General features: G+C 32.9%; 1 protein-coding gene across 17 annotated transcripts in view; it reads left to right on the top strand.

Moving 5' to 3' along the window:
- The window catches only part of CFAP46 (cilia and flagella associated protein 46), a 99,220-nt gene that overhangs the window by 45,682 nt on the left and 39,818 nt on the right, over nt 1–13,720 (top strand). For 15 of the 17 annotated variants that reach the window (XR_008823846.1, XR_008823844.1, XR_008823845.1 and 12 more), the window contains 14 exons: nt 649–768; nt 1,095–1,262; nt 1,607–1,755; nt 3,086–3,184; nt 3,446–3,575; nt 4,526–4,672; nt 6,030–6,230; nt 6,518–6,624; nt 7,434–7,616; nt 8,399–8,534; nt 9,397–9,585; nt 10,306–10,494; nt 11,202–11,336; nt 12,273–12,452. Coding sequence is in view for 12 of the 17 variants with exons in the window: in XM_056351127.1 (XP_056207102.1) it covers nt 649–768; nt 1,095–1,262; nt 1,607–1,755; nt 3,086–3,184; nt 3,446–3,575; nt 4,526–4,672; nt 6,030–6,230; nt 6,518–6,624; nt 7,434–7,616; nt 8,399–8,534; nt 9,397–9,585; nt 10,306–10,494; nt 11,202–11,336; nt 12,273–12,452 (2,133 nt within the window). In the remaining 5 variants the exon portion in view is untranslated. The remainder of the gene's footprint in view (nt 1–648; nt 769–1,094; nt 1,263–1,606; nt 1,756–3,085; nt 3,185–3,445; nt 3,576–4,525; nt 4,673–6,029; nt 6,231–6,517; nt 6,625–7,433; nt 7,617–8,398; nt 8,535–9,396; nt 9,586–10,305; nt 10,495–11,201; nt 11,337–12,272; nt 12,453–13,720) is intronic. The other 2 variants (XM_056351122.1, XM_056351125.1) reach the window with 2 other exon arrangements.

Genomic DNA, 13,720 nt, shown 5'->3' with positions numbered 1-13,720 from the left:
TTTGACAAGTTGTGCAGCATACAGCATTATTTTCCCTCATATTTTGTATTCTGCTGTTGATCCCTCCAGCAAAATATATTAAGCTTCTCAAGTTAATGTGGTTTATTTTAGGTAAGATCAGAAGTTGTGCTGTTGCATGCACAGAGAACCTTTTAATGGCTGCTTTCATATGCTTAAATATTTAGAAATTTCTTTTATATAACATTAATTAGTAGCATTATAGAAAACTTAATCCAGGAGAACAGAGTAGCTCTTTGTGGTCTTCCAGTTTACTTTGATATGAAATTCATCCCCTGTAGAAGATTAAGCAATCTAGACTAGCAGTTTAAATAAAATAATTGAATTTGCAACCATATAGGTTAAAAAAGTAGCAGTAATAATTATCACAGGGATGATGTCATCTTTTGATGGTTCAGGTGCTTTACTGCATTGTCATGATCATCCTAATTGCTACACAAGTAATGAAATCATCTAGGAGTGTTTGAAATTTTACTTTTTTGAAGAAAGCTCTTATACAATACATAATATAGTATGTGACAATTGTTGGTTGCTGTAGATAGTGACTTACAGTGAATAATGGTTATTACTAGAAACTGATATTATTATTGAATATTGAAAATAATGAACTGTGATTATTTGATTATCTAGGTATCATTGTCAGCATCAGGCCCTATTGCAAAAGTATTATCAGAGTCTTCACAACTTACAGCTCCTCAGAAGGTACTAATTGCTCCTAAAAAAGAGAAGGACAAAAAGACAGACAAACAAGTAAGAACCCCTTTCCTGTGGAATTAAGAGAATAATTATTTTTAAGAGATCTTTCCTTTTGCTGATTTGTTAAATAATTCAGATGCTTTCCTGTAAAGACTCATAATGTGTGAAGATTTTCTCTGTGAATCTGTATATCATACCTTCACTTTTGATTGCGTGGACTTGACAGCTCAGAAATTGCCATTAAAAAAACCAACAAAAAAACCTTCAAAAGATATTCAGCAGATACATTTTTCTAAAATGTTAGTGGAATATTTATTACCAACAGGAATGTTAATTTGGCCTCATAAATGTCATTATTTTTTATTTTTTATTTATTATAGGTTGAAGTTTCTGTTGTGAAAGAGAAGTCTAAAGGGAAAGGGTCAGTTGATACCTTACCAACAAATGTAGAAGAATGGGCTCATTATGACTGTCCCAATGAAATCAGAGCTGCTTTTAAACATAAGACAAATAGTTATGGTATTAACTGGGATAATTTCCCAAAACCTGTAAGTATACTCCTAAAAATTCTAGAGCATTATTTAGGAAAAAAATGAGTAGCAGAGAACTATGTTACAATTTAGTTTTTCTGTTCAGACAGCTGTCAGAAATACTTCCTTGTCATAATATTCATTAATACTTCAAAGTGTTAGTCTATTCTCTGCATTCAGAAATGAACTTAACTTAAAGAATAAACTTGCTGGCTTTCTATGTACCTAGCTACTTTTTCAGCTTGAAAGTTTAATTATTTTTTTTTAGTAAAGTTTGGAACTGGAGATATAATCATTAATTTAAAATTTATTCTCTACAAAATTGTGCTTATACTGATTGAATTAAAAACATTTCTTTTCAGACTTGCACTTTGTATTTTATGGATGTTTTATCTAAAGAACTGCAGAAAATTTTTTGCCCCCACTTGATTCTTCCCATCTTTCAACTAGCTGAAGTTATCGCTAATGAAGTTGTGGAATGCAGAAGTCTGTCTGATCTCTATCACCTTCGGTTTGTAGCCTTTATTTTAAATAAAAGAGAAAATGAATGGCATGGACCATCCATTAATATTTCACTAAGTAGTTAAAAGCCTTTCTGCAACTTACAGTTTTATATTTGTAATGCTTTTTATTTCTTTTAATTCATTTTTAATACATATTAGTAGAATTTTGATGAATTGGTTTGATTGTGGAATTAAAGCCACTAAGTTTATCTGTTACTAAATGTAATCTCCACAAGAAAAGGTGTACAAGATTATGAACTCAAGCCACTTTCATGTGAATAATTTTTGAAACGCCTTATTGTCACCCAACAGAAAAAAGGAAAGTAAAAAAATATTTCAATGAAAGTATTATATTTTAATTATTCAAAAGCCAGACTCCCATCTTGCATCAAAAAGGTATTGTCTTTAGCTTAAGAACCCAAATAAGTATCCCCAATAATCTCATTTTCTTTTACAGAGATTTGCCTTTTTGACTAAAATTCTGTTACTTTGAGTAATGAGACTTAAGGGTTTTGATTCAAAAATACTTAATATGCATGCAATGGCAAATAATTGCTGTTTTGGTTAAACATTTCATTGTGCTTTTTTGAAAGGTATTGCATAATGTTTGCTTAATAATTAACAGTTATAAGCAATAACTGTTTGCTTAATTCCCGACAGTTTGTGAAATGCTATATAAAGTATTTTTAAAATACTTGAAACTGATCCCACATAACAGAATAGATACATATAGAACTGTGTGTTTGTCTGGGTTGCCAATGATTGCTTAGTTACTGTCTTACAAGTAAGTACTGAGTACAACAGTACTAATTTACTAATAGGAAATTGATCTTTAGTGAAGCTTTGCTAGACAAATTTTTTTTCTTGACTCTTCAATATTTGTTTTTATTTTATGGTATTTTATCTATGTCTGTGACCTGATTTTTATATGTGATCAGATAGGTGTACAAGAATATATTACTCTTTACTCAATACAGAAAAGTAGGTTAGCACATACACGTGTATGGGTTTTTTTGCATGTGTTGTGAGACCATACTATTAATATTTTTGTACTTTTGCCACATCATTTTTGCCACTAAATTGGCGAGGTATGGGTTTGATGGATGGACTGGGGATACTGGTGGATGCCCTATCAATGGAATTGTTCAACTCTATCAATGGCTATTTTCAACTGCTGCATTTCTCCCTTTTTTATTTAAAATTTTTGTTATTGCCAATATTAATCAAGACATAAGAAGGCAGGATTGACAAATGTGGCATGTATGCTCTTTATATATAATGTGCTTATATGAAGCAACATATGAAAGATTCTGATTGTTTCTTTCTTTTTATTCTTAGAATTGCCCTGATATGTTCAGACCTAAAACTGAGTCAGGCATCTTCATATCATGAGAAGGCTGCTGGAGAAGCATACATTAGTGACTTAGAACAAGCAATGTATGTATTTTCACTACAGAGGCTGTATTTAGTTGGAATTTTTTTCCTTACAGTTGATGGATTATTGAGGGAAAAAATAGTCAAAACCGTGATCTCTTCAGACAAATTTGATACAGTAGCTGTGCCCTAAAATTCTGTGCATGATTGTTTTGTATCTGTCCACAGAGTGCGTGTATGTTGAAGATGCTAGCACACTAATATTTCATTACTAAATACTTCTAAAATACACTTGAATTTACTTTTTTTTTCCTTGTGATTTAGGTGTAGGCGAGATATAGCACTGAAAAAAGAAAGAAAAGTACATCCTAAGACAGAGGGAAGGAAAACTTTTTTTGAAAATGGTCAGCTGAATGGTGGTAGGGATGAGAATATCCTTACTTCAAATGAAAAGGTTTTTATTTCTGCTCCAGTTTCTTTAATAAATTACTCTTCAATTTTTATTTTAATATACTTGACAGTTCGTTTTGAAATAATTTTATACTTGAGAAATACATGAACACAGAACATCGTTAAAAATGCATACTACTAAAAATTCTACTGGCAGGCATCAGCTGAAAGTGAGCTGGGTTTGCCTGGCATATTATTTGTATTGTGGAACAACAAAAGTAGAATCTAGATTCATACAAAGTAAAACTGCTTTTCTACAAATAGAAGTTGGGACTAATGCAAATAAATAGAAAAGACTGAGAAGCAAAAAAGGCACTGTATTTGCTCTTGATCTTGGTTTTCTCTTCTTCCTCTCTCCATTACATCATTGCATACTGTTTTGCTCCCTCTAGTAGATTGTTTTAAAGGGGTGCAAATATTTCAGCTCTGTCTTTTCTGTCTCTTCATTAGGAAGGTAATTGCCTTACTGGTATTCTTAAATTTTACCTCCAGTTTCCTCTTTATTATGGCAATTCTGTCCTTGTTTTCATCATATTGTTTTGTTGTCTTTGTATATTTTTTCCATTCTTGTTCATTTAAAATGTAATTTTTTTCCTAATTACTAATCCCTCTTGCCTCAGCTATTTTAGCTCTTGCAAAGAGTGTTTCTCTTTGATTGTTTCAATTACTACCAAGAATCAATTTCTTCATGACAGTAGCAGATCCAAAGTAATCTATTCTAAAATTAGTTTTAATAGTATATACTTATTAGTTGAATGCCTTTTGAGAACTATAGAATGCAAATCTCACAGTAAAGCCGGTTTTCCTGTAATACAACGTTGAATTTTGAAGTTAGAAGATAAGAGCTGGACTGTGGGATATATCAAGAATTGAATATTATACATAATAACCATTTGTATTCCATCTAGTTCAGTTTTGAAATCTAGGAAGGTGTAATATTTTGTTGTTTTTCAGTTTTTTGAGGTAAATCCGGTAGCAGGAAAAGGACTGAGTACACTTTCTTTCCCTTACTTGTGGATAGAAAAAGCTGAAGTACTAATTCAACTAGGCTTGTATCAACCAGCAAGACTTCTGCTTTCAGAGGCCTATGCTGCAACTCAGGTACATCAGAAATAAAATAGAAAAAGAAACGTTAATAAAACGTGTATGAAAATGTTCATTTTGATGCAGTTGTTCATAATCATAGTAATAAAACTGTGAAAACAAACCTCGCCCGATCCCAAATGTGTCATTTAAGTTTCAGCATATATAAGGTGTATATTTAAATATATGGCACTTAAATCCAACTTTATGGGAATTGTCTGGAGATTATTTTAGCCTGTGAAGAGTGTCAGCATCTCTGTCTGCTTTGCAGTGACCTCAGAAGATGTATGTATATCCAAACCTTGTTTGTTAAAGTAGCTTAGGGACATTCAGGATTTGCTCGTAAGAGAAAGCATTTAGCTCCATCCTGTCAACGTTTTGGTAATTTGAAATTCTAGTTATACTGTTTTGAATTATGTTACAGTTTTACTGCTAACTTTCTGATAAACAGCCACCGACACAGAAATAATGGCTTGCAGTTCTGGCAGATCTGAAATAAGTGCCTGTATGTTCCACCAAACAAATCCACGTCATCTCATTATTATGAAAAGTTTACATTAAAGATACTCTTCCTATATCTACCATTCTCCATTGTAGCTCTCTTCTTGGTTATATTGAAACATAATTACTGAAGTAAATCCTTTACTTTTAAAAAATGTAATTATTATCCTGTTACTCCACATAATTTTTCTCATGTGAGTAAAAAATGCTTATGTATATTTAGCATGAACCATGAATACTTTGAATAACAAAGATTAATAATAAATTATATATATATATATATAAAATATATATCTTATTAAAGCATTAATTTAGTATTGTGCCTTGAGAAGAGTTCCGAAGACATTAGGGTGGACTATAATTTTAATTATATAATTTCTTAATAGTATCCTGTATGTCTGAATGCTACTATACTATCTATACTGTACAGTATATTTGTCTCTTTTATACTACTAGTATATAGTTTATAACTAGCATAAAGTTGCATTGTAAATTTGCTGAAACTCTAGTGTATCTAGATCGTAGTTCACTAAAGAATTCTTCATTCCCATGTTTCTTCATCAGATACTGACAAATGGCAGTGGATATATGCATACTAAATAATAGAAAAATAGCTTATTTGACTTGTGAGGTAGAAGGTACAGGAACATCAAGAAATGTAAAGTGTATTTGAAGATTTTAAGTTCTTGGTATGAAGCAGACACTGTTTTTTGAGAAAAATAATATAAGGAGCAACTCTGAAATTCTACAGATAATTGAGGAAATACCATTTGCTTATTTCTGTGCCTATTCATAAGTTTAAAATATGAATAGAAGTAAATATGAGTAGCAGTAGTGGATCTTTTGTATATAGGTCACATATCTTTCTTCCTAGGAATTGAGGGCCTTGCGTGATGTGTCAAGGTGCTTGTATTTATTTGCTGTATTGGCTAACCTGGAAAGAAACCACAGACAAGCTAAAGCACTCCTTGAGAAAGCACAGCTTCTAGGAGGAAATGAACAGTTTTGGTACAACAGTACTCTTAGTCTAATAGAAGCAATTCTAGAGGAAGAGGGAGAAGGAAAACAGAGCATGGTAAGGGAATTTTTTTATTTTAGTGGTTCCGTTTTTTTGCAGCAGTGGTGCGCCTCTTTCTGTGAAGAGAAATGTTACAGACTTTGTATTTCAATAAAAGCAGAAATAGGTGTTAAATGCAGTTAATGTTGTTTTCTCTGTTGTGCATTCAGCAAACATTGATTAGATTCTAAACAGGTGCAGGCCAGTAGGAATGAGATTTTACCCACAGAAGTTTAGATTGTTTTTCTGATCAGCTGTGTATCCTTCTATTGAAATAGAATTACAAATTTCTTTGTTACCTGCAGGCTTGTGAGATACTGGAACACATTGTAAATGTGCTCAGATCTGCTTTACTGAAGAGACCTAACAGGCAATCAGAGTTGGGTTTCATAATTACATCCCTTGAAGCCAGGTAACTGTCTTTTCATTAAAATATGGCCAGCCTCAACAATGCAGTTACATTGCAAATACATCTTAATTTTTGCCATTCAGTCGTATTTTAGTATGGTGGATTCTGTGGATTCGCAAATATTTTTCTTCTAGGTAATTTATGTTTATTCTTTTCTTTAAATTTAAATTTCCTTTCTAATTTCTTCATTCCTGTATGTAGTCCTACTACCTGTTAAGTTAGTAAGCTAGTTCAGGTACCGCAGCCTATTGTGCATAGTTTGTGGTGTAGGTTACCCAAAGCAGCAAGACACATTTGTCTATGCAGAGGTATCTGAGCAGATATTCCCACAATACTGCTGTAGTCTGCAGTATTGACCTACTTCTCACCATGATCCAAGAAACTTTTTTATGGTGAAACTTAACAGTGATTTTGGTTACATTGAAATCTAAGCACAGAGAGCTTAAAATGTGTTAGTAAAACGAGAGAAGTATATAACATTTACACATCCTTCTCTTTCCAGAAATGTGAAATTTTTGGATTAGAAAGGGAAGACTAATAGTTTCTCAGTTCATATATATTTGGAAGACTGATCAGGCCTAGGAAGTCTGAATAATTTGGTACATGGAAAAAATGACACCTCAATTCTAACCTGAAAATACAGTATTTTTATTTTTTTCAAGACCTGCTATAATTTGTAGACCACAGATTTAAAGAATGAAGAGGCTTTTTCTAGACTTCTTATAATTAAAAAGAGTACAGAGAGAAATGTCTGTTTCCAAACACAGCCTGTGCTTTTTGACTACTATCTTGCACTTAATTTTTGTTCCTAGGAAAACACTTATTCAGATACATTTCACCCGAGATTGTATGACAGTTAATACTGAGTCTTGCCAGTTGCCACATATGCTAGAGGAATCTTACAATAAATTAGTTCAAATTGAGAAGGACTTCTTTCATTATGGACATAAAAACTGCAGCGCTGAGATACTGCTAGAATGTGCACATATTCACAGGTAAGATTATATGTCGGATGAAAAACTTTTAACTAGTCCATGAAGTGTACTGTTTACTTTTTTATAGTCTAATTAAAGATGGAAAAGAGCACATAATACTGTCAGGCTTTACATCTTGGTGTCACACATCTGTTTGCATTCTTGCTATGTTCCGTATCCAGAAAAATACTGTAGAATCAAAAATTCTTTTCACTGAAGGCAGAATTAATCCTATATGGTACTAGTGATTTTTATACTGGTTTTGAGGTCAAAACAAAGTATCGAGGTCTCCCAAGTCAGCTTTTTGTCTTCCTATTTGCTTCCTAAAAGCATTTTGGCTGCCATACCAGTAATTTTCCAGTATTCATGGGCATTTATGATTCTTACTGTTGAAATGGTTATCTAGGAATCACTGTAATAGCAAAAATGCAAAACACAGTATGCCTTGACTTGCAGCTGTTTCCAAGATGTCCCCTTAAAACAACAGGTATGTTTTGTATCTGGCTTTTCTGCCACTTTGTTCCTGGTGAATACATACTCTAGACTATTACCTGCATTTTTTTCTCTTTGTGTCTATAGCATCTTCTTGCATTGCAGCAGTACAGTTCCAAGAATAAGAAAGACCTTGGAAAAAATAATGTGTGAACATTCACTTTTCCTATTTTAAAAAAGCGTGTACAAAATTGTTCTATTTTATCTATTAATCAATTTGTTTAATATATTAATATGTTCAATAGTGTTGATACCGTAAGGATAAACACTTTTATGTCTTAGTTCCTTTGGTTATATGTTTTTTTTTTCAGAATGATTGCCAAGCAGGAAAGAAACGAAGAATTAAAACGTAGTCACTATCTAAATGCTTATAACTTAGCTCAGAGGGCAGTATCCAAAACAGAGGAAGTATTTCATAATGTTTGTAGCTTATTTGCAGTTAATGAGGTATGGATATATTCATTTTTTTTTACTACTCATGGAAAAAAAATCTAATTTAGTTGTACTGTTCACTTATTCCTGGATAATTCCTGGAAGTCCTAAATGAGATTATCTTCCTGTAATGGTAGGCATTGTTTGAATATAGAAGGAAATACTGCATGCCAAAAGAATTTACAGTTTAAAAAGGGAAGAAGAGAAGCGGAAATGAGAGGATTTTCCTGGTCTTTGTCAATTTCATTCAATTCTAAAATTTATCTAGTAGCTACAAAAGAAAGTCTAAACTTTGAGATATTTTTGATTGTCTAAATACCTCACAAGTTTAAAATTCTCAATAATAAAATGTTTATTTCTCAGGAGAAAAAAAAAGGTTACATAGAATATTATGTAAATAAAGAAAGCCTGTCTTCAAAATAGTGATTTTTGGGTAATGAAAGCCTGCAGCCAACTTCACTAGTGTGTCCCATTGTACTCTAAAATCCAGGGGGTTTTGTCTGCTTTGCCTTTTTTAAAGAGCAGGTATTTTTGTGCAGCTACCAAAACCATAAATATTAAAATTCTGGGTTTATGTACACATTTGTAACTCCTTTGGAATTAGATATTTGTATCAGGTACATAAAATGTGAAAAGTAGAAACCCAGCTGCTCTTTCTGTGCAGCTGCTTTGATTGATTTGTAATATATTTAACGTTGAAGTTTGTTTTTTTAAATTACTTTGATATCTTCATAGCAGTATCTCTGATCTATTGAGGCAATATTGTTAGAATGTTTGCTTCTTTAGTTAAAAGAAATACAACATTCTAATTTTTGTTAGGTAAATTTGCAAAAATACTTGAAATTATAATCCTACTTTTCTTTCTTTTGTATTTCAGACTACAAATATTAGTCTCCCATTAATGAGGCAACTAGCTAACAGGAAAATAGATCTTGTAGAAATTCTTTTGGATATTTTTCATCTTGTTATTACTATAAAAGATCTTCAAAAAGTGGGAGAATCATCATCCCATAAAATTCTGGAGGCATTCATCAAGGAAACTGCTGAAGATGATGCAGCAAAACAGGTAATACAAAACATTTAGTCCTATGATTTCCATATAAAAGGTATAACAAAGTTTCGAGGCATGTTTTCCATAGCAGAAGTTCTTCCACTACTGAGGAAACAGGTCCCCAGACCATTCATGTATTTTTGCAGCTAGGGAAAGTTCAAGTGTGTGGTTTTTGTCTTGGGGATGGCTTATTGAGGTTTTTTGGGGGTTTGTTTTCTCTGGAAGATTTTGTTTCTCAAATGCAGAGACTTAAAATCCACGAAGAGTAGCAGGGAAGTTACTTGAGACTTTGAAATTGCTGGAGGTTTTTTGCATTATTGTCTCCTTTTTAAAACAGTTGGTTTTAAGCAGAACTGCCTAACCAAGTGATGAATAAGAATGTGAGACACGCCCCACTGGAACAGAGCAGTAATTCTTGCCCGTTACTTTGTCTCTGACAATGACAATAGGTAATGCTGTTAAGGAAAGCACAGTGTCCCCACTGTTCTCCATGGTACCCTCCCCTTATCCCGTGTTTTCTGCAGCACTGATTGTTGTTTGCTTATAGATGTTACAGTGTACTTTTTTTTTTATCAGTTGTTAATGAATTTGTGTATTAGTTAAAGACAGCTTATTTCTAATTGAAAGTGTAATCACATTTAACAAGTATGTTTGTATGTAAATGTGTGTTAAAAAGTAAGCTTATCTATGTGTGGGTATATATAAGCAAATAAGCATAAATATGTATTTTACCAGGACTGGAAGTGTGTGGAACGCACTGTGGGTCATATGATGCTGGCTCAGTTAGCAAACATACAGAATCTTTGTAAAGGCTGTCCTGACATCAAATCCAAATGCCTGTATCTCACTGGAAAAACTCTTCGTTTACTTGCCATTAACATAGATCCTGTATGTTCAGAGATTTACTGGAATCCAAATGTTATGGTATGCATTCTTTCCTGCATTTAAATTCATTCTGTGTGTAAAGTTTGTCTGCCACAATATTTTTTCTGTATACATTTGTATAATACTACTCTTTATTTAGAGCTAGGTTTTAGATATTGCATGCAAGCCATAATAAAAATGTATACTGATTCAAGTAATTTCAGAAGAATGCTTTTGTCTACATGCCATTCTCATGTAATTGTTTTTTTGATTCATTTGTGAGATATCTTAATTACCATAGTTAAAAAAAAATAAATCCTTGAATGCCATAAAGGGATAGGTAGGTTGGTCTCTGAATCTGTGCAAACAAAAAGTAATGACTTGTAGATTAAAATCTCAGATTTGTAAATTCCTTTTGTGTTGTAACAAGAGCACCATGTAAGAAAAGTTTATTGAGTCATTATAAATTCAGTGATGAATTAAAGTGTTCAGAATAAATTAACTGAGGATAAATATCAGAAAATAAACATGTTAGAGGTTGTTTGGGGAGACTTTTTAGTTTCTGTTAGTCATATTGTCATCATAACATATTAAGAAATTTTGATGCCTGATAATATTGCTGAATCTCTCACCATCAAGGGATTCATATAGTGAGATGATTTCTTTTAAGATGAGTTCCATTTTCACCTAGATTTTCACAAAAGAAATGAAGCCAGCCATACATAATGGAATGATTAATTACTCTGTTTTTATACTGTGATGAGTAGGAAGAAGCTAGATCAAATGTCACAAAAACTGTCCTGACTTCAGCAGATCGCAGCGAACAGGAAGTGACAGACAGCACTTTACCAACCAGTAAATGTCAATATGATAAGTATAGGAGGAAAATACAAGATTTAAAGGTATTATTAGTGTATGTACTTGCATTAGAATTTGAGTGCTTCCTTTTTATGGAGTAATAGTCAGAGTACCTTATCAGTTCTGTTTGAACTGATAATAGAAACGTTTGTAGCATAACTTTGATCTTACTAAAGAAAAAAAATTCCAGAGCACCCCTAAGAAAACAGCTTTCCATCACTACTCTGCTGTGTATCTCCGTCCTGCTCTTCAGTACACGCTGTTGGAGCTCCTGATGGAGCTTTCCCAATTGCTCACAGAAAGAAAGAATTTCTCCTTCAGTGGTTTCCCAGTGATTGAACATGTAGCATCCAGGATAAGATGAACAAACAGTTTTCTCTCTGCTTTACATATATGCCTTTCTAAGGGAGCGTAACATTTTGCAGACTGGGAGCAAAGAAAGAAGTAACTTCTATCACAAAACATCTGTAAAATTACAAAATTTAAGTTGTACAATGAGCTGATCGCTGTAATGGCTGCAGTTCAAAGCACACTAAGAATTGGGAATGTACAGTTTGTGTTGCCAGTATAATCAATAAACACCTGAGATAAGAAATTTGTGGGTTTATTTGTATTAAGTATAGTTAACTGTCAATGGGAACAACTTTACTAAGAATTGACAGACAATTCCTTTGTTCTCAGTGGCTCATTGCCTGGAATTTAAATGCTGTCCTGCTAAGTACACATTTTATATTAAAGAAAGTATCTTACTAAAGCTTTTTTTTTAAAATATTTTATAACAGATGTTGGTGTCTGCCAAATAATTAATCTGTATTTGCATATTTTGATCATACATCAAGTAAATGCATTAAAAAGGAGATAAAGCATTAAAATTCATCATGAAAACTGATACTTTTTAATGCTAGTAATCTGTATACATAGAACAAATATTCAATATTAATACATATTTTAATATAAACCTTTTTATTTTTATCATCTAGAAGGAACAGCGGTTGGCTCAGAAATACCTTTCTCAATCCAGTGAAGCTTTGCTACAGTGTATGGGTATTGCGTTCAGTCGTAACATTACTGATGTGCTGGCTCGTGCTAGTTTTGAAATGGTTGAATGCTTTCAACAATTTGATCCAGTTTCAACTAGCCAGTTTTTGGCACTTCATCAGGTAATGGAGCTAATGTATTGTGCTTCTCTCCAGTATGAAAAGGTTGTTTTAAGTTACATTAAGCAAAAATGTCAATTCATGTAGCCTGAAAACTGGTCATACAGAACACAGTGCATGAATACATATAAGAACTAGCGAGTAATACAAGTAATCAGATACATGTTTGCTGAGTTCAAAATGCTTGATCAGTGACTTTTTAACAATTACCTGTTGTGTTTGACTTGACGTTTTCAGTGATGGTTGCTTACATGAAAAGATTTTTAATATGGCAAGATTACTGTAATGTGATTAGATATGATGAGACATTACCACAAAATACAGTTTCATCCTTCCCTAACGAATAATTTTAAAAATGTTTCTCTGGATTTGTTCATTCATTGTTTTGAAGCAGATAGGAATAGTTTACATTCAATTTGTCAAATCAACACCTACACAGCATGGTCCCTTAGATGGCTCAAAGGTGAATGAATTGTTCATGTGAGTTTGTGCCTTCGCCACAGAGATGAATGGCTGTAAGGCTTATATTCCTTACATTAGGAACAAATAATACATACTTCCTACACCATCATCTCCATTGTAGAAATACAGAAATGCACCTTATGCTGATTTCCTTCCTGCCACATCAAGGCAACCACAAGAAATTATGACAGACAGTAAGCACCTGCCTCTCTATCAACACATAGATTTGCAAATACCTCCACCCATGGGTGGAATGGACTAGGTAGGTAGGCAGGTCTTCTGATAAATCAGAAAACAGCCAATACTGGGGTTTGTGGTTCAGTCCTTTATTCCTGTACTCCTGTACCCCACCATATTACTCATGGTTTGCTTTCTTAGTGAACAAGCTAAGTAGAATGCATATTAAAGCACCAAAACCCTAAGTAGTCAGGTCTTTTAATGGGCAAAAAATTCTGCTAATTCTGTCACTATCCTGCCCAGAAAGGTTTATATTAAAAAAAAAAAAAAAGTTATTCCAAGTCAATATTAAATATCCCTTTAGAATTTTTGATTAGGTCAATCAAAATTGCATTTTTTTAATGTGACAGCTGCATTAAAAGAAAAAAATGCTTTAACTCTTAGCAACCATCAGTTCAAAGGACAGGATTGGTGTGTTTGCTGATAGAAAAAGATAGAAGGTCTTACCTTTCATATTGCTCTTTGTAGGATGTCTGTTAAAATGTGTGAAGTGATGGCTATACAGTAAAAGGCACAGAAGCACAGAAAAGAGCTTACTTGAAAGGCTAAATTCAGAACACAGGCATTTACCT

This window comes from Falco biarmicus, chromosome 9 (genome assembly GCF_023638135.1).
Source record: "Falco biarmicus isolate bFalBia1 chromosome 9, bFalBia1.pri, whole genome shotgun sequence".
NCBI classification, from domain to species: Eukaryota; Metazoa; Chordata; class Aves; order Falconiformes; family Falconidae; genus Falco; species Falco biarmicus.
The sequence above is the reverse complement of the archived record's forward strand: the minus strand, read 5'-3'. Positions and strand labels throughout refer to the sequence as shown.